The sequence below is a fragment of the Rutilus rutilus genome (assembly GCF_951802725.1).
Source record: "Rutilus rutilus genome assembly, chromosome: 6".
In the NCBI taxonomy this organism is placed as follows: domain Eukaryota; kingdom Metazoa; phylum Chordata; class Actinopteri; order Cypriniformes; family Leuciscidae; genus Rutilus; species Rutilus rutilus.
The window spans coordinates 45448821-45476515 of record NC_140214.1 but is presented as its reverse complement, the minus strand read 5'-3'; the positions used below and the strand labels follow the sequence as shown (position 1 = coordinate 45476515).

Sequence of the window (27695 nt, the reverse complement as noted above, 5' to 3'; positions counted from 1 at the left end):
GTCTTCCTGAGGAAAAATTTGATTCATTCATTGCTATAGGAGAGGAAGAATTTACTAAACTCGTTAAATCATCTAAATCTACAACATGTATGTTAGACCCTATACCGACTAAGCTACTGAAAGAGATGCTTCCAGAGGTCATAGATCCTCTTCTTAATATCATTAATTCCTCTTTGTCTCTAGGATACGTACCAAAAAACTTTAAGCTGGCTATGATTAAACCGCTTGTTAAAAAAATGCAACTTGATCCTTCAGAATTAGTCAATTACAGGCCGATCTCGAATCTACCTTTTCTGTCAAAGAAACTAGAAAAGGCAGTATCTTCACAACTATGTTCCTTTCTAGAAAGAAATGATATCTGCGAGGATTTTCAGTCTGGATTTAGACCATACCATAGTACTGAGACAGCTCTCGTTAGAGTAACAAATGATTTGCTCTTATCATCCGATCGTGGTTGTGTCTCTCTATTAGTGTTACTCGATCTTAGTGCTGCGTTTGACACCATTGACCACAACATTCTTTTAAATAGACTAGAAAACTATGTTGGCATTAGTGGAATTGCACTAGCATGGTTTAAATCATACTTATCTGACCGTTATCAGTTTGTAGCAGTAAATGAAGAGATGTCTTATCAATCACAAGTTCAGTATGGCGTACCACAGGGCTCAGTACTAGGACCGCTGCTGTTCACTCTGTACATGCTACCATTAGGAGATATCATTAGGAAACATGGAATTAGCTTCCACTGTTATGCCGACGATACTCAGCTCTATATTTCTTCAAAACCTAACGAAACTTACCAATTCACTAAATTAACAGAATGCATAGCTGATATAAAAAATTGGATGACTCGTAATTTCCTACTTCTAAATTCTGAAAAAACAGAGATTCTAATTATTGGACAAAATGTTGTAATTCTCTACTGGGTGGTTGACCTGCACGCTTAATAAACAAACTACAGCTAGTTCAAAACGCAGCAGCTCGAGTTCTTACCAGAACCAGGAAGTATGAGCATATTAGCCCGGTTCTGTCAAAACTGCACTGGCTCCCTATTAAACATCGCATCAATTTTAAAATATTGCTGATTACTTACAAAGCACTAAATGGTTTAGCTCCGCAGTACTTGAGCGAGCTCTTAACGCATTATACTCCTTCACGTCTATTGCGATCTCAAAATTCCGGCCAGTTGATAATACCTAGAATATCAAAATCAACTGCTGACGGTAGATCCTTTTCCTATTTAGCACCAAAACTTTGGAACAGCCTTCCTACCATTGTCCGGGAAGCAGACACACTCTGTCAGTTCAAATCTAGATTAAAGACACATCTCTTTGACATAGCGTTCACATAATACATTATAGACTTCTATAATTCAATATTAGGCTGCATAGATTAGGTCAGCTGGAACCGAGAACACTTCCCATAAATCCTGATGTACTTGTTACATCATGAGAAGAATGGCATCTACGCTAATTTTAGTGTCTTTGTTTATCCCAAGGTTTTCCCGCAGCCTGCCGGATCCAGGCCGTTTCCAGATCTGATGAAGGACCTTCGCCTGGATCCGATGTCAACGCAGTGCTGAAGTGCCAACTAGTCTCTCCCTATGGAGGATCCCTTTCCCACTCTACAGATAACGCGTCGTCGGGAAAACTCAATTTGCGTATCTACCCCGAATTGATAAAATAAAATAAAATTCTGAATCAAAACTATAAGGAAACACCAGTAATTTGTTTAGGTTTGGTTTGTAGGGAATTCCAAACCTGCACACATATATTCAAACGCACATAACTATGGAACCCGTTCTTAATGCGCATCTGAACGCCATCAGCGTTTCTCACAGGTTCGCGTTTAAAGTCTGTGTAGAGAGAATGGTGTCGTCTTGGCGGCCCTAATTTAAAAACAAATGATCGTTGCGACAGAAGCGAATCAATCAAAACTAACTTTAGCTGAAAAATAACTTAATTAAAGAACCGCTATAAAGCCAAAACAATCTTACGTTAAATTATACATTTATCTCTGTAAAGCTGCTTTGAGACAATCTACATTGTTAAAAGCGCTATATAAATGAAAATGACTTGACTTGACTCTTATATAAATCACCAGGGAGGTCTGCGCTCACGCAATCTGAACAGAATAAGCAAGGCAGATTTTTCTCTGGCCCCAGGACAAGTTCCTGTCACTCAGGGCAGTATACATTCCAGTGCATCTGAATGTGGGAGCAGATTTACTGTCCAGACAGAAACTACCGATGGGGGAATGGAAACTCCACCAGGAAGTAGTGAAACAGATTTGGACCAGATTTAACAAAGCGGAGGTGGACCTCTTCGCCTCCCATCAGACAGCGCAATGTCCCCTCTATTTCTCTCTGAGTCACCTAGCCCCCCTGGGTCTGGATGCGATGGCACACACATGGCCCAAAATGCACCTGTATGCGTTTCCTCCAGTTTCTCTGCTCCCGGGAGTGCTAGACAGAGTTCGCCAACAAGGGTCTTGCCTCTTACTGATAGCGCAACGTTGGCCGAACAGAGTATGGTTCTCGGAGATAATATCTCTCCTCGACGGCTCGCCATGGCCGATTCTGGAGAGGAAGGACCTTCTGTCTCAGGCGGAGGGCACGATAATCCATCCCAGGCCCGATCTGTGGAATCTTGCTAGGGCTTCCTCCACTAGAAAGAGTTACTCCAGCAAATGGAATGTTTTTGAAAGGTGGTTTGTTGTACACAATGTAGATCCGGTCAACTGCCAGATTACTTCAGTTCTGGACTTCATGCAGGAGAAGATATCAACAGGCACATGCCCCGCCACTCTCAAGGTTTATGTGGCCGCTCTTTCGGCTTGCCACGCCTTGGTTGACAGGGTGCCACTCGGGAGAAATCCTCTGCTCGCTCATGTCATTCGTGGGGCCAGACGACTGAGGCCTCCAGTAAGAACCAAGATCCATTCATGGGACTTAGCTATAGTCCTCGAGGGTCTGGTTGAGGCCCCCTTTGAACCTGTAGAATCAGTGTTTGACAAACTTCTGACTCTAAAAATGTTTTTTCTTATGGCAATAACTTCTTTGAAAAGAATTGAGGATATGCAGGCTCTGTCCATCTCGTCATCCTGCTTAGACTTTGCCCCAGGAATGGTGAAAGTGATTTTGCATCCTCATCCTGACTACCTGCCTAATGTTCCTTTCTCGACTGTACATCCTGTCACTCTCAAGGCCTTCTGTCCTCCGACATTCATAACGCCGGAGCGGAGCGATCTCACAGACTGTGTCCAGTCCGTGCTCTTCAGGCTTACATCCAACGCACTAGCCAGTGGCGTAAGTCAGAGCAACTGTTATGGGGGTAGTAACAAAGAGGCCGCTACCACCAAGCAGACCATGTCTCATTGGATCAGGGATGCTATTGCTCCTGCCTATGAGGCGTGCGGTCAAGCTCTGCCAATAGGTCTTAGGGCTCATTCCACCAGGGGGTCGCCTCCTCTAGTGCTTTGGCAAGGGGTGCCCCCTTACAACTTGTTTGTGATGCGGCAGGCTGGTCCTCTCCGCACACATTCATAACATTTTATAGTTTGGATTTTCATGCTACTCCGGGCTCTCACGTCCTTGAGTCGATGTCACAAGCTAATGTCTGAGGCCTTCTTGCATTCTTGTGAGCCCACCTGCACAACCGTAGGGGTCCAGACACTTTCAAGCATGGTGGCGTGGGCATTCTTGTTCCCAATGCGCTAAGCAGCGCAGCATCGATTATAGCTTTTGAAAGGGAACGTTCCAGGTTACTTGACTGTAACCCTGTTCCCTGAAAAAGCGGAACGAGATGCTGCGCTACTTTGCTGTGCTGAAGATGTCCCGGGACTTCTCTTCAGACAAAAGACCTGACGATACACCTGTGGCTCATCTATTTATAGCCTTGTGTCACGGGTGCACGCCGATGACGTCATCGACCAAGGCTATATTACCTCCGGGTCAATTCTATTGACGTGTTACACACTATATTCACAGCAGGTCACAATTAAAGACGGTCCCAATGCGCTAAGCAGCGCAGCATCTCGTTCCGCTTTTTCAGGGAACAGGGTTACAGTCAAGTAACCCGGAACGTTCTCTTCTCAGGCGCTGGTGTTCTCAGCGGCCCCCGTCAAAATAAAAGTCCCGCTTCCAACACATCAGCCAATCAGAAAAGTTATCGGCCGATGCCAATATTTAAAAAATGCCAAATATCGGCTGATATATAATTCTATATAACTCATAAAAGTCTGGTGTATCACAGTGATACAAAACAATCATGCAAATATTTTATATTTTATCTAAAGGTTTGATAAATTGTATACACAAAAAAAAAAATTCAGACTTTTGTTTCATATGTCAGGCTTTACAGGGATACGTTCATGTTCATGATGAGGAATCACTATAGAGTAATGTAGATAAGGATATTTTTCAGATGAGAGCAAAACATGACAAAATTTATTAAAAAACTTACAGAGCTCTTCTGGAGGTTTTGATGACTGCCGATAATCTAATGAGACACTCGTCTGATCTCTTGAATTTCTGAAGCTCGAACTCCTCCAGCTCTTCCTCTGATGTCAACAACACAAAGACTAAAGCAGACCACTGGGCAGGTGAAAGGTCACCAGATGAGAGACTTCCTTTGCTAAGGTGGGTCTGAATCTCTTTCACCAGAGTTTGGTCGTTCAGTTCATTCAGACAGTAGAACAGATTGATGGATCTCTCTGCAGGAAGATCATCTTCTAATTTCTGCTTGATGTACTGAAGAACTTCTTCCTTGTTGCTCTGGTCATTGCCGTCTTGCTGTGTCAATAGACCTCGTAAGAGTCGTCGATTGGACTGAAGTGACAGACCGAGGAGGAAGCGAAGGAAAAGGTCCAGGTGTCCATTGTCACTCTTGAGCGTCTTGTCCACTGCAGTCTTGAGAAAATCAATCATGCTTTCATTTCTGTTTTCCTGTTCTGTAGACTCATGATCAAACACACTTGTCTTGTTGATGTCTAGAAACAGATGTGCATAAAGGGAAGCAATAAACTCTTGAATGCTCAAGTGAACAAAGCAGTACATGGTACCAAGAACAATCCCTGTTTCCTCCTTAAAGATCTGGGTACACATGCCTGAGTACACTGATGCCTTATAGACGTCAATACCACAGGCTACCAGGTCTGTGTCATAGAAGACCAGGTTGCTTCTTTCCAGCTGATGAAACGCCAGTTTCCCCAGTGAAAGGATGGCGTCTATATCCCAGGAAACATCTGGTGTGTATTCTCCATCATACTTTCGGCGGCTCTGCTGGATCTGGAAGCGGAGAAAGTGTGTGTACATCTGTGTCAGAGTCTTGGGAGTGGCTTCTGTGTTTGATTCCTGCAGTGTTTTAGAGATTTCATCAGCCTCAGTGTTTTTCACATCATTATTTCTTTTCTCCTCCAGAATGTTCTGGAGAACCGTGGCTGAAATCCAGCAGAAGACTGGGATGTGGCACATGATAAAGAGACTCTTTGATTGTTTAATGTGATCTAGGATTGTGTTGGCCAGATTATCATCTGTGAATCTTTTTTTGAAGTACTCTTGCTTTTGTGCGTCACTGAATCCTCGTATCTCTGTCAGCCGGTCGATACAGTCAGGAGGAATCTTACTGGCAGCTGCTGGTCTGGTGGTGATCCAGATGAGAGCAGAAGGAAGCAGATTTCCCTTCATGAGGTTCGTTAGGAGAACATCCAGAGAGGCTGGTGACGATACATCACACCACGTCTCATTACAATCAAACTTCAGAGGAAGGCGACATTCATCCAGTCCATCAAGGATGAACAGCACTTTGAATTGATTCCTTCTTGTAAGGTTCAGTCCTTTTGTCTCTGGGAAAAATTGAGTTATAAGGTCCATCAAACTTGGTTTTTCTTTCTCCATTAAGTTCATCTCTCTGAATGGAAGAGGAAATATGAAGCTGATATCTTGATTTTCTTTTCCTTCAGCCCAGTCCAGAACAAACTTTTGCACAGAGACTGATTTCCCGATGCCAGCGACTCCTTTTGTCAGTACAGTTCGGATCTCCTCATCTTGTTCAGGAGCTTCAAACAAATGTGTGCATTCAATCTGTATCTCTTGTGCTTCATGACGCCTGGAAGCAACTTCAATCTGTCTCACCTCATGTTCAGTATTGACCAGTTCACTGCCACCCTGAGTGATATAGAGATCTGTGTAGATGTTATTCAGAAGTGTGGAGTCACCTTGCTTCGCAATTCCTTCAAACACACATTGATACTTCTTTTTTAGGCCACATTTCAGCTGAGGAATGAAGAACAGCTCATCTAAACACAGGAACAGAAAATAGATAGTTTTAGTCTTCATTTACTCTCCAACATTTATAAGAGACAATCAGACAGATGATCATGAGTCTCTTACCTTCTAGAGCATCAGCAGCTTCATCTCGCTTCATCTCTCTCAGGTAATGTAGTGTGAGATCAAGAGCTGATTCTTTGATACTGGATCTGTTCTCAATAAAGTCCTTCACAAAATGTTGTGTGTTCTCTTTTTGTAATATTTTCTTAAACTTCTCCAGTTCGTTCTTCAGAAATGTGATTATTTTGCTCTCAAGATCCTACAAACAAAAGTAAGAAAAAAAGACACAATTTAAACCAAATCTACATTTGGTCAGCACAATTTATTCAATAACTATAATATCTATAAAAAATCCAGTTAAAAGACTAACATGTTAACCAGCTGTTATTTGTAACAAATAGAAAAAAAAAATATATATATATATATATATATATATATATAAGTGCTTCAAAGGAAAAATAGTAATCTAAAGGAATTACATTAAATTTGTTTTTTTTCAATAACATATTTGTTGTTGTAAATATTAAACATTTATAAAAATGTGTTTTCCTACCTGGAAGATTCCTAGAAGATTGTCTTTGAAATTCTCGTTGTTCCTGTGAGTCTGAACGTCTGAGTCTAATGTCTCATATTGAAGCCTGTAATCAAATAAATAAAATAAATACTGATTTTCCGGGCAAAATATCACAGAAAGAGAAAAAGCATTTGCTGTGAATACTCTGATAAATATTTGATTGGATTAATGATAAATATTGGATCTAAAATGTTTCATGATTGGAATTCACTGATACAACTTTTAAACACAGTCAATCTGTGACAAAAAAAATTAGAAACTCATGAAATACCTTTTATTAGATGATGGTATTTTCTCACTGAAGTTTGGTGGTATTCCTTCTTTAGACCGATCACTCTTCAGAGACTCAGAGCTGGACACATGTGAGCCTGATCTTACACTGATGACACAAAGAACAGAGAGAAAACACTTTACTACAGGAGATACTTTAGTCTCATTTGAAAAGGTTTAATGTTGCAAATAGTAATTAAATGCAGTATAGCTGTACATTTGTTCATTTATGACTACAGTCAGATGGATAAATATATACATGTTTAGTTTCATGATCTATTTTTCATAGTGTATTTGTGCCTCCTTGTGGCTGCCTGTGTAATTGTCTTACTGGAATGAGTTTCATAAGGTTCCCAGGAATTGAGTTTTATTGTGACTTATTGTTTAATTGAGTCAAATTCAATCACATAAACCACTGTGGGCAAATAATGCAACCCTATAATGTAATGTAAACACACAAAATACCTTTTATTAGATGATGGTGTTTTCTCACTGAAGTCTGGTAATTCTCTATCTTTAGACCGATCACTCTTCAGAGACATCTTCCTGATCTTACACTGATGACACAAAGAACAGAGAGAGAGAGAAAACACTTTAGTAAAGGAGGATCAACTGTGTCTGAAACACATCTGTGTCTTTATCTAATCCTCCACAGAAATACACACACTCACACAATTTACTGTTTTATAGTTGACCCCTCTGAGGTCGGCAAACGCGCCCCCGCGTTTTGCTGGATTTTCTTCACATTGTTGCACAATAAACTTAAATTACTCCGTCATTTATGGTCATACAGAAAAAAGAAATATGAAAAAAGAATCTGTGATATTTCTAATTTTGTATGTGTCCACTTACAATCAAATCAAAACATTGTGCTTTTGTAAAATAAAGAAAATAAACAGGGTGTGCTTTCTGCCTCTCCGCCTCGCTGAACTTTTTTTTCTTGAGCACATCTATAAACTGAAACAAAACTCAGCGAATACTATTCACACATTTATGAGCCATATACCTTTATAAACATTTAAGTGTGTACTTTTAAATGATCGGATTCACACTGAAAACAAATATTCTCTGTTTAAAGGTCCCGTATTATGCCCATTTTCACAAGATTTAAAATAAGTCTCTGATGTCCCCAGAGTGTGTATGTGAAGTTTCAGCTCAAAATACCCAACAGATAATTTTTTACAGCATGTTTAAATTGTCATTTTTTGGGGCTCAGAAAAACGCGCTGTTTTAGTGTGTGCCCTTTAAATGCAAATAAGCTGCTGCTGGGCGACCCAGGGGGCGGAGCTTCATGAGCTCGCGCTCAGTCTCTCAGGACAATTGCATCTCACGGAATGATGATAATATCAGAAACTCTCAGTAACAGTGTTCATTTCGAGTCGGACAATAATGCCTACAGAGTCAGAGTGCTGTATAGAGATGGAACAGGTATAGTTTAGTAGTTTAATTACGGTTATTATAACGTATTTGTCATCTGCTTGTATGTATCAATTATTTATTAATAGCCTACAAGTCTGCTGTTTCGGACCAGGTCCGAATGATGATCAAACATATACTGATGAGTTTAATAAAGTTTATTGTACATCACACAAAAGATGAAGCATCAGTTTTACTTCAGAAAATCACTGTAAGAGCTGAGTAAACACAGTAAGTTATAAGAAGTGCGCAAGTACATAAACGAATTTCGGTAGAGTTGAGGGAGCATTCCTGTAGGCGGAGGTTAGTCAAAAAACTGTTCTACTGACGTCATTAAAGAAGGAAGTAGAGGGATGTAGTCCAAACGGGCCGTTCGATGTAGGCGACTTCTGTTAAATAAAATATCTCGCTTGGCATTGAACTTTGAGCTTTATAATTTTACAGATATTATTTATACTCTAACAACAACATTACACACTAACTAAAGTTTGAAACATGGGATCACGAAGAACGGGACCTTTAAGTAATATGTATAAAACCAACAAGATGTCCAGCTTCTCAAACGCTTGCTCATTATTTTTAATTCGACCACGCCCACGAGTGCAAAAGTACGGTGGCCGAGAGAGCTCAACGCGCTGCAACTGAAGAAAACACATGCAAATAGAAAAACACCAGCAAATTAAGAAAACATCTTCATCAGTTTCACAACACATGTGTGCTCCATATACTCACAACACAACCAAATACAGAAACGCGCTGCAAAAGTTCACAACACAAACAAATACAAAAACGCGCTGCAAAAGTTCACAACACAAACAAATACAAAAACGCGCTGCAAATAGAACAGAACACAACGGAAATGTTTCCGGGGAACCCAATAAGTGACGGACCCGGCTGGGACGTGCTTACAGCTGTCTACTTTTATTATTATTTAATTGTTTTGCAAAACATACAGAGATGTCACGTTTATGACATACAACTTTGTATACAATATACAAAATGTATTTACAATATGTTCAATGTCATAAGAATACTAAAAAGAACAATGAACTGAAGACTAAAATAAAAAAATAAAAAAAGAGAGCGAAAAAGAACATGAGGGAAAGACATTAATCTATACATCAGTTACATTGTACACATTTTGTCATGTTATGTTAAAATAAGTTTCATAAGAAATGTTAGAATGCAGCTAGGGTCCAAATATGAGACGGCAAGTTTTAAAGTTGATACACTCACACACAGATATAACGCATATTTTAAAAACTTTGTTGTATAAAATGTATATTTATTTGCAACCGTTATGTTAACAGCAATAATACTATATTTCTGGTAAGAACAGCTGTTCAGCTGATGGACGCGCGCTGCGTTGTCATGGGAACATCCCAGGTGAAAATAATGAGGAAATTACGTTGTCTTTCGTTGCTCCCTTCATCAACATTATGGCACACAAGTGCCCCGCTCCCTCCAAAGTGCCCAATTCAAGGGCTGCCGTCTGCCCTTTTAAGAGAGTAGGGCATAGGTAAAGCTCACGAGCAATAAGCACGTCCCAGCCGGGTCCGTCACTTATTGGGTTCCCCGGAAACATTTCCGTTGTGTTCTGTCCTATTTGCAGCGCGTTTCTGTATTTGTTTGTGTTGTGAACTTTTGCAGCGCGTTTCTGTATTTGGTTGTGTTGTGAACTTTTGCAGCGCGTTTCTGTATTTGGTTGTGTTGTGAGTATTTGGAGCACACATGTGTTGTGAAACTGATGAAGATGTTTTCTTAATTTGCAGGTGTTTTTTTTATTTGCATGTGTTTTCTTCAGTTGCAGCGCGTTGAGCTCTCTCGGCCACCGTACAAAAGAGATTTGACATGCAAATCGTCCACATGGAACGCGAACGCACTCGTTACCTCAAAAACAAAGCACCAAAAAACTTCACAAGTCTCTGCTTTTCGTCGAGTTTGGAAGACACGCCGTGAGCTTACATTGGATTTACCTCAGAAGAAGAAGAACGCGATTTGAAGACAAGAAAGATGTAAGGTAAGAAATTCTTAATTATTAGTTTATGTTATTGTTGCATAAACTTCACATTGCAGTTGAACTGTTGCTAGATATAAGGTGAATATTATAATATTTAGACCCGTGTTTACTGTTACTGTGTTTGTGGATATCTGCTTAATGGTAACCATAATGTTTCATATTTTGGAGCGCGCTCACCGTTTGAATGTATCATATTTTGGAGCGCGCTGTGGGTTTGAAAAGCAAAACGCACCAAACAAAGGCTTCATGGTTTTACTCTAATCTCATTTCATATCATCATAACGAATGGAAACATTTGAAGTAACATGATAATCAATATATTTTTCTCTAACATAGTTGTTACTGAAATCTTTTGGAAGATTTATAGGCTATTATTATTATTTTATGCAGCATCATTATACATTGTTGGAAACATTTGTGTGTGTATTCTGTGAATTTTAAAAAGCAATTTTAACCAGAAAAAATCTAGTCCCAAAATCGTGCAGCCCTATAGGTTTTCTTGATATCAGTATGTTCACAGGTTTTTTTTTATATATATATATATATATATATATATATATATATATATATATATATATATATATATATATATATATATATATATATATATTTTTTTTTTTTTTTTTTTTTTTTTTTTTTTTATAACAGGGACCAGATGCCCCACGGATGAGTCCTGCTGACTTCAACATTCACATGAGTCTCTGTACATGAACATGGTAAAGTGAAAATCAAACACCTTGGAAATGAAAGGTATGTATAATGTTTTTAGGGATGGCACAAAAGTTTCTGTCTTTGAATCATTGTTTTCAATAATGTGCTTTTTTGTCATTTGTTGTGTATCTTTGGATTATGTTGTGTTGTAAATAAATCCAAACAATCTAAAAGCCATTCTTTTTTAATTCTCCTCATTCTTTGTGCAAGGTTGCTCAGAATGATAGGGCCTGATAGCTCCTAATAGGGCCATTAGGGGAGGGTCTTTGTCTTTCTCAGGTGTGAAATCCATACATATTAATGATGTGATCACGCCTCTTCGCATAAAGCTTTCTTACAGAAAACACGTCTTACAAATTTTAAATCAATATATTGTCTTATCTGAATGAGCAGTCAGGATGATTTTCACATAGTTTTGGAGCAAATATTCTAGGCTATGTGATACAATTTTCAAAAGTCTTGTGAAGAAATAATCAGTATGGGTTTCATGGCCTTATTTCAGTGACATTTTTTTTTTTGTATTTTCACAAACCACGCATAAATGTCATTATCTCAAAACTACAAACTTTTACATACAAGCTGCTGATATATTATTGTAGCAGAGTTTGTGCTAAATACAGTGTAATCAGACTTTAGCCATGACAATTTCACAAGTAACAGAAATAAGCACAAATGTCAGAGCATGTCAGAACACCTCCAGGGCCAGAAAACAGCTCAGACCCCAGAGGGTTAACTACTATTTTATTTACTGGCTCACATTATTATAACGATTTCTTTAATATACATGAGTGAGATTAAATATTTAAAAAAATACTTAACTCTAATTTAAGAGAACATGTCAAGTTTTTGTTTATTGACAGAAATAGAGAGCAGAAATGTCTGTGCGACACAGTTTTGTTAGCATACTTGAATTAAACTAAGTGTATAGTTGTTTCCTAATGTCTGCCAATCATTTTATGATCTAAAAACCAAAGTCATTTATTTGGATTAATTCAGCATCTAGAAGGTTATTAACAAATTATTATCTATGATATTTTCTATGGAGCAAACAGGGATTTATAGACAATGTCGGAGTTAATTTAAGAAGTTAAAAATTGAAGTTGTGAAAAACATGTGCAAATATAGAACAATGCTTAAAGTTTTGTTATTGACAGGGAAACACAAAGTCCAGTGGAGTTTAAACTGATGAAAACAGACGCAGTCTTACCTGTGTTTCTCTGAGAGACTCATCTGAGAGAGAGAGTCCTTTCCTCTTTCCTCTGACATGAGTTTCTGAAAACACTCAATCCTTCAGCATCACCTGGAAATGACACAATTTTACACAGATGAAGAACATCTTATTTAAGACAATAATGAAGAATGCTGAGTTATCATCAACAACAGCAACATCAAAAACTATCTATAAAATAAAGTGAGTTACAGACAAATATATTGCCATGTAAAATAACCGAATGGTCTTAATCATTTCTGATTGTTTAATGAGTTTAACTGACTCTAAATATAAATTCATTGGGGAAAAGCAATTGTGTTTAAAACTTTGAGTGGGAAAATTTAACCTGATTTGTTATATTCTCTATTACAGTTTAATATCATTTTACAATCATATTTACCCAATCTTTATTAATTATTGAATCGTTTGCCATTTAATCATTACTTCAAGTTCACAGTGATTTCATTACTTTTAAATTATCCTAAAATAACTGATTGAGTAAAAGTAACCTAATTATAATAGGCATACTTTATAACTACTAATCATAATTGCTATGAACTGAAATATTCAGATTAATAATATCAGATTGTTGTTCATTGCCGTTAGGCTTCATCTGTCTGTCTACTGTAAATGTCTGCTTCAAAAATACTTTCGATTTCACATCACAAAAACAACAGCCTAAAACGGAAGAGGAAATGGGAGAAAACATTGAAAAACATGTTTGTTTTAAATAAACCTTTCTCAATAAAACTTAATGTTTTAACTTCAAAAGATTGTAATTTCTGGCAGATTCTTAAGAACAGTAGCAGAAGAACAGCCTTCTGTAACTTCACATTTAAATCTCGCTTAATATACAGTATGAAGTTCCTAATAATTACAAATGACTTTAAAGGAGAATGTATTAAAAAGGAGAATGTATTAAACTTACTTGCAGTCTTGTCCACTAAGAAGAGAATTTATAAGTATTTTAAACTATTTTTAACGCTTGTTGTCATTGTGATGAATGCATTGACACAAACGCTCGATGGATTGTGAACAGTATCCTGTTACACAGAAATGGCCGCGAGTGTTATTAGTGAGCAACAGGTTTAGGTTTCAGCAGTTTTACTTTCGTTTTCCTCTTCTTCGTGTGTTTTACAGGAGGGTTTGGAACAGCTGAACAGTTGCACACCGACACCTACTACTGTTTAAAACCTCTTAAATAGACATTTCAACAGTGCATCTGTTATATTCCCTGTTTCTGGACTATTATCTAAGATGCTGGATATTGTAAATGATTGACATCCTGAGGTTTGTATTTATTATACATTCAATCTTTTTATTTTGTATTTGGACACAAATGATTCATGATTCAAAAATAGAGCTGGATATGGCCAAAAATATCATCATAATTTGTTTGTTCACAATTTAACTCCACAGAGTAAGCTACCTTTTAATTTAGGGCCCAACATTTTTATTTTATTTTTTCCCTAAAGTTTGTTTTTTTATTATATTTTTCTGGATTCTATGTTTTATGATTTTTTTTAATTTATTTTTTTATATACTTTATTTTAAAGGATTTTTCAAGTAAAAACACAGAACAAACAACACTGGCTCGGACTACACACACACACACACACACAAAAAAAATAAAATAAAAAATAATAATAATAAAAGGTACATAAAGGTATATTAATAAAAAGCTGCACAGCAGACTAGGTGCCCAGAAGGGATATGCAGCCTAGACCTTAGAGAAGTCTTTGGGGGCCGACTGAGCTGTTAACTTGTCCAAATACCCAAGAAATGGACCCCAAACAGCAGAAAAGTTTTCAATAGAATCAATCCTCAAAAGTCGAAGTCTTTCCATCTGTATGACAGAGATCATATCCATAATCCACATCTGGAAGGAAGGGGGTGAGGGTGACTTCCAGTTCTTAAACACAAGTCTCTTAGCCACGACCATACCCAGCATTAAGGACTGTTTCAATGCACCTGAAAGGCAAGAGGTGCGCTGTGAGAGGCCGAAGATGGCAAGTTCAGCATCCGGTGGAAGAGGCTTATTGTAAGCCTTGGAGTACCAGTCAAAAATACTTGACCAAAATCCAGACAATAAAGGGCAAAACCAAAAAGCATGAGAAGCTGTATCCTCTGCCACCTTACACCTGTCACACATTGGTGAAACGGAGGGGAAAATTTTATGCAATTTAGCTTTGGTTTAATGTAAGCGGTGAATAACTTTGAACTGGATCAGTTGGTGTCTGCTATTGACTGAACAAGCATGCATCGTAGCCAAGCACCTGTCCCACGTGTCATCGGAGAGCTCAACTCCTAGATCTTCCTCCCAGGCCTCCTTAAATCTTACAGTAGGGGCTGAGAGACAACTTCCAAATAAAGAAACAAATTTAGAAATAAGACGTACAGAGCCAGGAGGATTGAAAAAAACATCGAAAAAGACATGTTTCTCTGGGAGGAGTTCAAAATTACAAATTTTTGACTTCACGTAATGTCTGATTTGTAAATAAGGCAAATCAAATTTCTCTCTTAACTGATTAAAAGATGCAAACCGTCCCTCAATATAAAGATCTTTAATGGAACCCAAACCTTTTTCCCTCCAGACATGATAAGTTCTATCAGACCATGGGGGTAAAAAGGACTGATTGTAACAAACTGGCGTATGAACAGAGGTCTCTGGCAGGGCCAGAACTTTTCTCACTTGATTTAAAATTGAGTCTCCCACAAGGGGGACTCAGGGGTCTGATTACCTGGTACCTCCTTCAGCCAGAACATTAAAGCCCTAATATTGGCAGCCCAATAATAATTTTTGAATACTGGCATACCCAGACCACCCAAAGACTTGGATTTTTGTAGATGACTCTTAGAAATCCGGTGGGTCTTATAATTCCAAAAATAAGACAGGATTATAGAATCCAGTTCCTTAAAGAAAGCAGAGTTAAGAAAAATAGGGATATTTTGACACAGATATAGGAATCTAGGAAGAGAAACCATTTTAATTGAATTTATACGGCCAATCATAGACAAAGGTAAAATTTTCCAATTCCCTATGTTACTTTTGAGCTTAGAAAGAAACTCCACAAAATTTAACTTAAATATTAATTTGGGATCTTTGGGGATTGTCAGTCCAAGATACGTGAAATGATCCCTAACTATCTTAAATGGCATATTCTCCAAAAAACCAGGGCTGTAAGTGTCAGAGAGAGGCATAAAGTTACTCTTTGACCAATTAATGGTATATCCCGATAGTCTCCCAAAAGAAGTAATTCAATCTAAGAGAATGGGAACTGATCTCTCAGAGTTCTGCAAATATAATATTATATCGTCAGCATACAGGCTAATAAGAGCTTCCCTGCCCCCCACTTCAAGACCTGTAATATCTGTATGACGCCTTATACTTAGGGCGAGAGGCTCTATCGCAATGGCAAAAAGTGCAGGTGAGAGGGGACAACCCTGTTGCACTGAACGCTGCAAGGGAAATCTAGGCGACCTGTCTGTGTTAGTTAAAACTGAACACATTGGCCTGGCGTATATTAATCTGACCCAAGATATAAATGCCTCGCCAAACCCAAAACGCTGTAATGACGCAAACATATAAGGCCATTCGACCTGATCAAAAGCTTTCTGCGCATCCAAGGACAGGATAGCTGCCCCATTTGCTTTTGTATGATTGGCGTATATTGTGTTGAGAAGGCGACGTACATTCGAGAAAGAGAATCTGCCAGGGATAAATCCAGTCTGGTCAGGGTGAATGATAGAGGGTAGATGTTTGTTAAGCCGAATAGCTAACGCTTTAGTAATTACTTTTCTATCAAAATTCTGAAGTGCAATTGGCCTATAGCTGGCTGGGTCAGTTTCATCCTTATTTTTCTTTAGAATAAGAGAGATATTGGCTTCGTACAATGAACTAGCCAATTTTTTTTCTTTTTTAGAACAGATTATCATTCTTAGGAGGAGCGGGGCAAGGATATCACAAAATCGTTAAAAAAATTCAGCACAGAATCCATCTGGCCCAGCCGCCTTCCTATTTGGAAATGACTTCACAGCATTGATTATCTCCTCCAAAGTAAAGTCAGAATCCAAGTCGGCCCTAGCATCGTCGTCAAGCTTAGGAATTTCAAGAGAGTCGAAAAAATCCGTTAGATCAGAATGAGTGGCTATATTATCAGAAGTATAAAGTTGATTGTAAAAATCCTTAAAGCGAGCATTAATGTCCTTGGGGTTAGTTAACAGGATTCCCTCTTTAGACTTAATGCTATAAATCGACCTGGAAGCCTGAATCCTTTTGAGCTGTCGCGCCAAGAGCCTATCAGGCTTATCCCGTTTCAAAGTGTCTCTGCCTCATTTTCAAGAAAAGGTTATTTATTTGACCACCAAGAATGCCGCTGTACTCATACTTGAGCTTCATTATTTTGTTATAATCGTCAGATGATTTTGACTTCTGATATGCCAATTCAAGCATAGGAAGAATAGTTTGTATCTCTAAAAGCCGCCTATCTTTTTCCTTTTTAGAAGCAGATTCATAAGAAATGATATGCCCACGTATAACCACTTTTAAAGTCTCCCAAAGAGTAGAATCTGACACCTCCCCATTATCATTAAACTGTTTTATGATTTAATACAAATGTATCATCAAATATATTGTCTGTATATGAAGGCTATCAACAGATGGCGCTAATCTGACTTCAAAAAATGGATTTTAAAAGGCCTAGTCTCTATATTAATCTGAAAAACTGCATTAATTGAAAAAAAAATATGTTTTTTTTAATTAACCATAATTATTGCATAAATATTAATAAGTACCATCAAATCCTCCCAAAATAAAAAAATATTACTGAACAAAAATAAATTGCATTGGTTTTACTGGGGTGGAGGAAGTTTAATTTTTAGGTGTCCGGTCACTTCTGACCGAGAAGATAACATAAGGTGCAACCAAATGCAGCATGAGAGGAGGCCTATATATACTTTGGGCCCTATTTTAACGATCTGAAACGCAAGTGTCAAAGCGCAAAGCGCAAGTAACTTTGTGGGCGGGTCTCGGCGGTGTTGCTATTTTCCCGGCGGGATAAATGACTCTTGCGCCGGGCGCAAATCTAAAAGGGGTTGGTCTGAAGTAGCTTCATTATTCATAGGTGTGGTTTGGGCGTAACGTGAAATAAACCAATCAGAGCATCATCTCACATTCCCTTTAAGAGCAGACGCACTTTTTCCTTGGCGTATTGCTATTATAACGGCGGATTTGCCAGGCGCGCGTCAAGAGCGGTTCACAGCCGAGGAGACCAACGCTCTCGTCACGGCCGTAAAAGAGAGAGAAGTGACATTGGGGATGGGAGAAACACACCCAAATTAGCTTCGGTTAAACAGGCATATAATAATGTGGGTAAATGTGTAAGCTAGATGTATGCTTTTATAATAAATTATTATATTTATAATAAATTTTCTATCTATCTATCTATCTATCTATCTATCGTTTGTAATAATATGATTTGCAAAAATGAAAACTGCTGCTTCTGTGTAGATTAGAGAATCACAGTGTATGAGCGTTGTGCACTCTATACATTATGGTCAAGCATGCGCCCTTAAAATAGCATAATGAACAACGCGCAACGCGCCACTGACTTTAGACTAGGTTTTTTCTGGCCAGTGGCGCAATTGTTTTATGGAACAGTAAAATAGCACCAGAGAACGTTTGCGCCGGAACACGCCTCCTTTTTTGCACTGAACCGCCCAGGGAGCGCAAGTTCATTCCCTAGTTTAGCGACGTGCTTCTGTGGAGGGAAAAGCGCGCTTTGCGCGGGTGCAAAATAGGAATGAAACATGCGTCGGTGTACAAAGTCAATTGCGCTGGGTGCAAGATAGGGCCCTTTGTGTGTGTGTGTGTGTGTGTGTAACAGAGGTATTTTTCTCTATGGGACTTTTATTATGACGGGTTTTTCTTTCTCCGGCGTGTCCGCGGGAGGCAATTTTTTTTTTTTTTTTTTTTGCAGGGTGGTAGGGGAAGACTCATGAATATTCATTAAGGAACTCATCCCTGATTGGCTCGCCGTGACACATCGCCTCCATGACAACAGACACATTTAAGGAGGTAAGGTCTCATTTGATATTTGATTATTTGATCAGACATATGTGATTCCTCTTCTAATAACCTTTTAATGGCTTAGTATTTAACAACCAATTTAATTAATAGTGAGTTAACCCTTATGTCTCCGTTCGCTCTATTGTTGTTTAAAATTTAAAAAGGTAAAAGAAGATAAATTTTTTTTTAAAGAGGTAAAAATGTTAAATCGGTTCTTATCAAGTTTTATCTCAATGTTTTCTCGTGAAATCAAGTAAATTGACAGTAATATGCTCTCATTCATATATATATATATATATATATATATATATATATTAGGGGTGTAACGGTTCACAAAATTCACGGTTCGGTTCGATACGATACACTTGTGTCATGGTTCGGTTCAGTACGGTTCGGTACGTTTTTGATACAGCAAAAAGAAAGAAATGGCAGAGAAATTTCCTTGATTTATTTTTCTTTATTCTTTTTTTTATTATCATAAAGTATGATATTTTTTTACTTTGAGCAATTCTAGAGCTATAATTGACTCTTCTTAGGAGCATATAAAACAAAACAGCTCTTTGGAAAAAAAATTAATGTAATATTGTAGTAGTTATAAACAAAGGTTTATTTTAGTTAAGATTAACATTTGAGGGCAGCAACTATTCATAATGTCAAAATAAAACCGACGTTATGTTACCTGAAGGCATTATAGCCTTCTATTCCTGCCAAACTTCCATGGTTGCAGTTAGTGTTACTACAGTAAATCCATGGTGAATGTTGCTGATCTGTGGACACTGGATAGTTCATTCATGGCACAATGTTTCTTCCTGGTTTCCACGTCAGCGCTGTTTGATCCGTTAATAACGGAGAAATGTGAATGTTTCTCACTAGATCTCGCAGTGATGTTATTACTTCTGTGGTGAATTCAAATGCTTTCTTCACTGGATCTCTTATTAGCGCTTTGTGGAAACACAAAGGCCAAATCCCTTTAATCATCCATCACAATGAGTAAAACCACAGAATATAGTTCTGATGCGTAGCAAAAGATTGTTGAATTTCACAAAATAGAAAGTGGCTGTAAGACAATAGCTAAAGAATTGAAAATCCCCATTTTGACCATCAGGGCAATAATTAAGAAGTTATAATCAACTAAAGATGTTACAAATCTGCCAGGAAGAGGACGTGTGTCTATACTGTCTTAATGCACGGCGAGGATGAAAGTTTGAGTGGCCAAAGACTCTTCAAGGATCACAGATGAAGAATTGCAGAGATTAGTTTAGTCTTGGGGTAAGAAAGCCAAAAAAAAAAAAAAAAAAAAAACCCTACATCCCCACATGTTGTTTGGGAGGGTTTCAAGAAAAATCCTCCTCGCTCCTCCAGAAACAAACTCCAGCAAATTTAATTGTCAGACATGACTGGACCTTCAAACGGCACAGGGTTCTGTGGTCAGATGAGACTAAAAAAATAGCTTTTTGGCAGCAAACACACTAGATGGGTTTGGTGAACACAAGGATAACATTTAATATTCCGTTGGATCTTTAATGTTGTGGGCATATTTTTCTGCTGGAGGTCCTGGACTTCTTGTTCAGATATATGGCATCGTGGATTCTATCAAATATCAACAGATAAAAAATCAAAACCTGATGCCTTCTGCTAGAAATCTTATAATGGGCCGTGGTTGGATCTTCCATCAGGACAACGATCCAAAACAAACATCAAAATCAACACAAAAATTTGTTGCGGAGCACAAAATGAAGCTTCAGCAAAGACCGTCCCAGTCCCCTGACCGGATGAGTAGGCTGAACTGAAGAGAAGAAGCACAAACATGGATCTGGGAATCTGAAGGATCTGGAGAGATTCTGTATGGAGGAATGGTCTCTGATCTCTTGTCAGGTGTTCTCCAAACTCATCAGGCATTATAGGAGAAGACTCAGAGCTGGTATCTTGTCAAAAGGAGATTGCAAAAAGTATTTAATAAAAGGGTGCCAATAATTGTGGCCAACGTGTTTTGGAGAAAAACATTTATTTATTTTATAATGTGATTTCCCCCCCACATTCAATTCTTTTACTTAAATGAAAGGTTAGAATTTTGCAATTTTTTTGAATGAAAGATCAAAAGGATAAACGATGCAGATTTATTTTTTACAGCCAGTTTTGCTTATATTTACCAGGGGTGCCATTAATTGTGGAGGGCACTGTATATATATATGGAATGTTCGGCGTGGCACGTAAGGAACCTTGTGAACTTTTTGCAGCTGGTGAGAAAGCCAGTGATTGTTTTCAAGTGTCCATATTTTTATTTTTCCATTCAAGAGTCCATTCTGTTCTGTGTCTAGAAGTGGCGAGCATAATGGCAAGATTTATTAAAGCTTGCAACATTGAGGAGATGGAGCTGTGGGAGGTTAGATGTAGATGGATAAGAATAAAACATTTATTAACTTAAACTTAAACATAATAAACTTTTTTTTGTATTTTACATTTTGTTTTTTCTTTACAGTATTACAGCAAATGCCTAACAATACTTGCAAGGATACATTATAAATAATTATAAGTTAAAAGGATATATTAAGAGGAATATAGAGCAAACTATTATCTCTTGGTCAGGCTTTTTATTCTACTAAAGGCTCTCCCCTCTAGCCAAGCGAGACTGGGTGTTACCTCAAGTCAAAGGGCATGAACTACCCCTTCCCCCACAGCTGCTGTATACTGTTGTAGCAACAATGGGTTGTACATTAATATTAATATTAGCTCAAATGATCTATAGGGAATTTTAATAATCATGAATATGATTAATATTTTGCATATTACAGTTATATTAATTTATCGCAGCTGAACTAGATTGATATATGAATGATTACCATAACGGGTTATGGTTCGTCATTAATACATCAATCGTCTTATTTCAGCTCGAAGTTATGGGATAACTTTACTGGAATTAATTTAGCTATCAAACAATCTGTTTGTCCCGCAAACATTAAACGTAAGATTAACTTAACTCTCAAGGAAAATTATCCTTCTTACAAACACAAGAAAGAGTATCCCTTCCAGGCCTTGAAAGAAAACAACTCTCTGGGTTTGTAAGATTAGGTTACTTAAATCGTATCAAGATAAAGCATATAGCTAAGATCGAACATTTCAGTGACTTCGGAACATGGGCAATTAAAACAGAGTCAATCAAGGACATATGGAATTTAATAATTGGACTAATACATCGAACTAAGGAATATATCAAACTACACAATACACACGGATTATATGTCTATGTACATAAAATACAGTTAAACAATACAAGATAAAGCATAACAGTGAGAGAGAGAATAAAATGATCAGAATTAGAGAAAGATAGAATGACAGAAAAGGATGGGAGAAAGGATGAGAGAGAGAGAGAAGGATGCGAGATGAGATCGGAAGTGTAAGCAAAAATCTGCGATCAAAGATCGCAGCAGCCTATGGCAAACATCACAGACAGTAACCCTTGAGAGACCACAAAGAAATCACATTTAAAAGTTCAATTCAATAATCGATACTTGCATATGGTTCTCTTTGTATGAGGAAGGAAGGCAGAGTCCTGCGTGTGTCTTTAAAAGCAGCGTGAGTCGTCTGAGGGGAGGCGTGCGCGTGCTGTGTCTTCCATGCGAGCGCAGGAGGTTCAAAGAGTCTCTTTCTTTGAGGTGAAGTTGCCAGTAATGATTCAGGCTAAGTTCATTCAGCTCGTGAATGAACAGAGGCGAATTGGAAAAACAAATCTAGACTATAGAAAAGAAAATAAATAAAAGAGAAGAGAAGCAGGCCGAAGCCAGTCCGGACTTGGGTTTTCCAAAGTTTTTGGAGGAGGGAGAAGTGAGAGAGAATTGAAGGTTTGGACTTTTTATCAGTGTCCCGTGTACGCCTCCTTTTTCGTGAAGGACGAATCAGCAGCAGGAAGATTGTCTTGGTGTGTTAATGCTGCCCGACCCTCGTGTGGAATCACGAGGGGGCAAAATATGATATTATGCTCGGGGAATTAAAACGCATGGAACCATAACGTTTATCACAGTCTCTTATCAAAAATCTCCTTCGTCGTGCAAAGGGGATTAAAACAATACTAAGGACGAATATTGACAAAGATAGCAACATAGAGATACATTATTTTGGTTGAACAAAGGCACTTTGAAATTACCTTACTGTAATCCAAAAACACAACTATTCTAATATCACACTGGTGAACATGCAAATCACCCGGAACCCTCTTTATACAGTTGTAATAGTTGGTAAAATGAAATTTTACTAGTGGAAGTCCAAATATTGCAATGTGCGTGTGTGTGTGTTAGAATGTCGCGTTGGAATGTTGCGCCCCCCCGTTGTCTCTCTTGCATAGGGCTGGATGAGCTTGGTGGTCAAATTTTATGACCAATGGTCAATGAGATCGGGTTACGGGATGCGATTCTACTGGGAGAACATTCTTCAAAAATACATGTAAGAGCCGAACACTCGAAGATCATAACTATATGATCAAAACAACATTAATCACACATACATACAGGAAGTTCAGATACAAGTCTGAGTTACATAAATTGAAAGGATATTAAGTTAAACACAAAGGATGTTTGTGTGTGTGTGTGTGTGTGTATGTATGTGTGTGTGTGTGTCATTCAGAATTCAGGCTGCTTTTGTGAACTCTTGTCCTTTCCCCCACCCTTTCGTGGGGGGGGGGGGGGGGGGGGGGGGGGGGGGGGGGGTCAGGATGTGAGTCCCGTGAGTTGGCGAGATTTGAGTCAAGGGACCAGGTCGACCCTTTTGCTCAACGCTCGGCTTGTTATAAATGTGTCATGTGCCAGGGAGGCCCTAGCCCGAGCGGCGCCCCCGCTGGTCAACATGCCCCAAGGGGATCGTAAACAGAATGCTCTTTGTTTACTCAAATGGGGAAACGAGCTGTATTTTGCAAATCAGGAGTCGCCAATTCAGAACATCTGGCCGGATGGACTGTCAGTATCGTTACACTGTTACAGAACTTAGGGTACCTTTAGCCACACCTCTGTTTGACACCGCTCACTCCAAAGTTCACCAACAACAACCAAGGCAGAGACAGGTAGAAAGAGAAGCCATTTTTGAAGATGACCTCCAGAAAGAGGAGCAATATTTGGCTTCACTTTGATGAGGCTGGACCCCAGAAAGCAAAGTGCAAGCTTTGCAACAATATTTTATCAGGCCAAGGAGGAACAACTTCAAATTTTAGAAGACATCTTCAGACAAAACATCCAGCTGCATTGCTTGTGCAAGTAAGGCAAGAATCTACATAATCTGCATCAGCCTCAAGTAGTAGTGCTTCTACGGCTGCTGTCTCCTCTGTTACGGCCTCTACTGCGTCCTCATCTGGCACCAGTGTCCAAAAGACGAGACAAAGTAAGATGACAAGCTTTGTGAGGACACCAATTGGCCCTGTCAAACAAAGCAAAGTGGATGAGGAGTTATCTAAAATGATTGCACTGGATTTTCAACCTTTTTCAATCGTCAGTGACACTGGATTCAGAAGATTCTAGAAGGCAACTGATCCATCATACATTTTACCGAACCGAAAGACTATATCAAACACTCTGATGCCACAGCTCTACAGCAGAATTAAAGAAGAGGTGAAGGTGAAAGTCAGCAATGCCTCTGCTGTGTGTCTGACGACTGATACCTGGATGTCACGGACAACTACACGTTTTATGGCAGTCACTTGTCATTTTATCGCTGAACATTTTACTCTTTCATCACCTCTTCTTGACTGCTTTTCATTCACTGAACGACATACTGCTGAAGAGTGGGAATCACAAACAAAGTGGTTGCTTGTGTTACTGACAATGCCAGCAACATGAAAGCAGCTTTCCGGAAAGCTGAATGGAAGCACTTGCCATGCTTTGCCCACACATTGAATCTGATTGTGAGGCAAAGCTTAAAACACATTCAAGGGATAGTGACAAAAGTCAAGAGTGTTGATGAGTTTGTCAACAGAAGCACTGTTGCAACAGAAAGACTAAAGGCAACTGTTACGTGCTTAAAGATGTTTAAATGGGATGATAACGCAACATTTATGTGAGATGTAATTGTTGCTATGTATGAAGTGGCAGAAACAACCAAGAGCAACACCGAGGTAACATTTACATTATGTTTATTTGTGAGGACAGAAGAGGTTACAGCAAAGAAAAAATACTAGAAATAGAAAAAGAAACAAAACAAGAGTGTCACCAAATTAATAAAATAATCAAAACCAAATTCCCATAACTATTAACCCAACCTCTAAACTATCTACCAAAAGAAAAATGCAGAAATAAAACCGAGTTCTTCAGCGTATGTCGACGCCTTAAATAAACTACGCTGGTTAAAATAAAAATACAATTAATGGCGGTCACTCTTCAACTAACACAGAAAACATCCTACCTACCGATGTTACAAAGGTTCTCGGATCAATCAGGCAAATGGCTTACAGATGGATGCGCTCCAACAATCAATAAAGCTGCTTACAATTGAATCAACAACACGTAGGTTTTTCTACCAAACAGAAACATATAAATGAAGTTAGAGCTTCCTACCAAGTGGTTTATTACAACACAGTGTGTTTTCCTTTGCCTATCAGCGTGCAATACAAGAATACTACACACCCCTGCATCATCATCATCACAACGACGACAACAAAACCACATCAAACAATTCATTAAAGGTTGTAAACTGGTTGTTCGGCTCGACTAGGGACACAGGTGTTGAGTGAGGTCTGATGCTGATCCCTCACTACACATCATGGTGAACAGGGCCTTTAATCTGCCAGCACGCCAGCGGATTGGTCGCGCCGATCATAACGTCAAGCACCCTGACTTCACAGGTACGATGGACAGCCAGACGATCCAATGATCGCAACCTAACAAAGGAGTTTACAAATACAGAAGAGAAAGAACAAAATACACAGGGTTCCTGCAGGTTTCAGTAAGTCAAATTTAAGACCTTTTTAAGACATTTTAAGACCAAAAAGATTGAAATTTAAGACCTACACGGCGCATAACCCAAAAAAAATTAATTAAAAGAATTCTGAAAAAAATATTTTTATTTCAATGAATTCAGTAATTGAAAAAGCATTAATTTAATTTACAGACAAAGCAATCACATTAGTAACCTTCCACACCCAACAACATGCCAAATGCCCAAAACCTTAGGCCTAAAATGAAAATAGGCTAATACAAACTTGCCCTCTAATAGAATATATTTCATCTCATATTTATTTACATTATGAAGCAGCATATTAATAGCCTAATAGAGATTGAACAGGCTAAGAGATTATTTTAGAAAATTGTAGTTTGCATAATATACTCTAAAAACACATAATTATAGCTGATTTTAGTTGATCATAACTAGAGATGAAATGGCATGAACATTTATTTTCACGATTATTATGAAATCAATTTACCGAGTTTGTCGAAACCCCGCAAATAACAAATAAAATGATCAATATGCAAGTTGTTTACATAAACATCAAAATACTATTAAAAATGATGGCCAGATTTTAAAGGAGTGTCTTGCAACATGTTATCTACTAATATGTACAAGTTCAAATAAAGTTTTTACAAAAATGGTTTTATAAAAAGATAAACCTCACATTTCAGCCTTTAAATATTTTTTTATAAAAAGAATGAGTCAAAAAATATTAATTACTGACATTTACAATGCACATCCGCTTATCTAATATTATTAATAACATTTGGTCTGATTTTCCTGTGGCGTCTGTCGTTGCTAAGCAACCATACAACGCACTCTCCACAGCAACAAGGAAGATGTTGTCCATCTGGCTGTGGGCGGAAAAAAAAATTGCGCACTGCTTCAATAGCGCTTGCCGCATGCCCACATTTTAATAAACTTGAGCACGCAAAAAGACGCGGTATGTGAACTGCCTGTTGGCGAGCGACCTCATATCAAGCCCCGGGCTTCTGGTAGCACGCGAGCGAGCTCCGCTTTGTAGGCTAACTTGTGGTGTGTTGAAGACATCACGTGTTCACAGTCCTGTGCACTGTGACCCGGGGCTGCGTTGCATTCTCAATTATTGGTTCCGCCACTCTTTATACTACGTTATTTAATCAAAATAATCGTGGTTGACAAATGAAACTTTTGAGGAAAAATACAATACGGAGAAGTTACATACAGCACAATTTTTAAGACCCAGACATCAAAATTCAAGACTTTTTAAAGACTTTTTAAGGTATTATTTCCACATTAATAAATTCAATACTTTTAAGGCTTTTTAAGACCCCGCGGGAACCCTGAATACAAAACACACGAGGAACGTAACAGCAACACAAAAACAAATGGGCCTTGAAGAGCTGTGTCAGGATAGAGACAAGGAGATCGGAGGTAAGTGAATCCAAACACAGCTTTATTTACAGGTGGCAATAGTGCAAGGTGAGTATACGATGATTTCAGGTGCAGATACTGTGAAGATCACTCGGTGCATGGTTGACAACAGGTAATCCAGATAATTTCAAGAGTAGGGTAATCACACAGTCTCAGTAATCCTTTCTTTTCTCTCTTTTAGGTATGATCAGGGCAACTGGATCAAATCTCGGACATGGAAGCTCATGAGAGAACAGGATCTCAGGAATCAGATGGTAGATCTGGAGACAGCAGAACAATATCACAAAGGTTAGTTTGAGTCAGGTAAGTAGACCGAAATCTCAGGCGGCTCAGCGATATCAGGGTTTTCAGGATACGGGAAGAATGGTCAGTTCCTGTTGGAGGCTTGACAAAGACTGAACTCACAGTGAGAGTTTTATGAGTTGGCTGATGACTGTGCTGATTGGGAACAGGTGTGGGTGATTATTAATCCGGAGAGAGTGAGTGCAGGTGCGCCAAAGAGGATCCTGGGTAATGTAGTGCAGAGACAGACAGTGAACGTGACAAGCTGAGGTTCAAGCCGGATGCAATTACAAAATGGAACTCCACAATTGCACTGGTAAACCCCAGCCTTCCAACCCTGACACTTGACCAATTGGGCATGATTAACCCCCTGGGGTCGACAATCGCGCCAGCGCGATAGGCTCGCTTTTTTTCTTATCAGTGCAAAAGAGATTCAAAATACTCTGTTGACTTTGATATTGCATACAAGTTTCATACATC

The 27695-nt window shown here is 38.6% G+C and overlaps 2 protein-coding genes across 2 annotated transcripts in view; both read right to left on the bottom strand.

The window, feature by feature from the left end:
• Nucleotides 1-27695, bottom strand: part of LOC311292518 (uncharacterized protein) — a 1083963-nt gene that overhangs the window by 268559 nt on the left and 787709 nt on the right. The window lies entirely within an intron of this gene.
• LOC311292539 (protein NLRC3-like) lies at nucleotides 4460-13597 on the bottom strand (the record flags this gene model as incomplete). Its single annotated transcript, XM_084412259.1, has 7 exons — nucleotides 13458-13597; nucleotides 12527-12619; nucleotides 7638-7729; nucleotides 7174-7281; nucleotides 6882-6966; nucleotides 6392-6587; nucleotides 4460-6297 (listed from the first exon to the last, which is right to left on the bottom strand). The coding sequence occupies exons 3-7, from the start codon at nucleotides 7712-7714 to the stop codon at nucleotides 4460-4462; spliced, it is 2304 nt and encodes a 767-aa protein (XP_084268385.1). The 5' UTR covers nucleotides 7715-7729; nucleotides 12527-12619; nucleotides 13458-13597.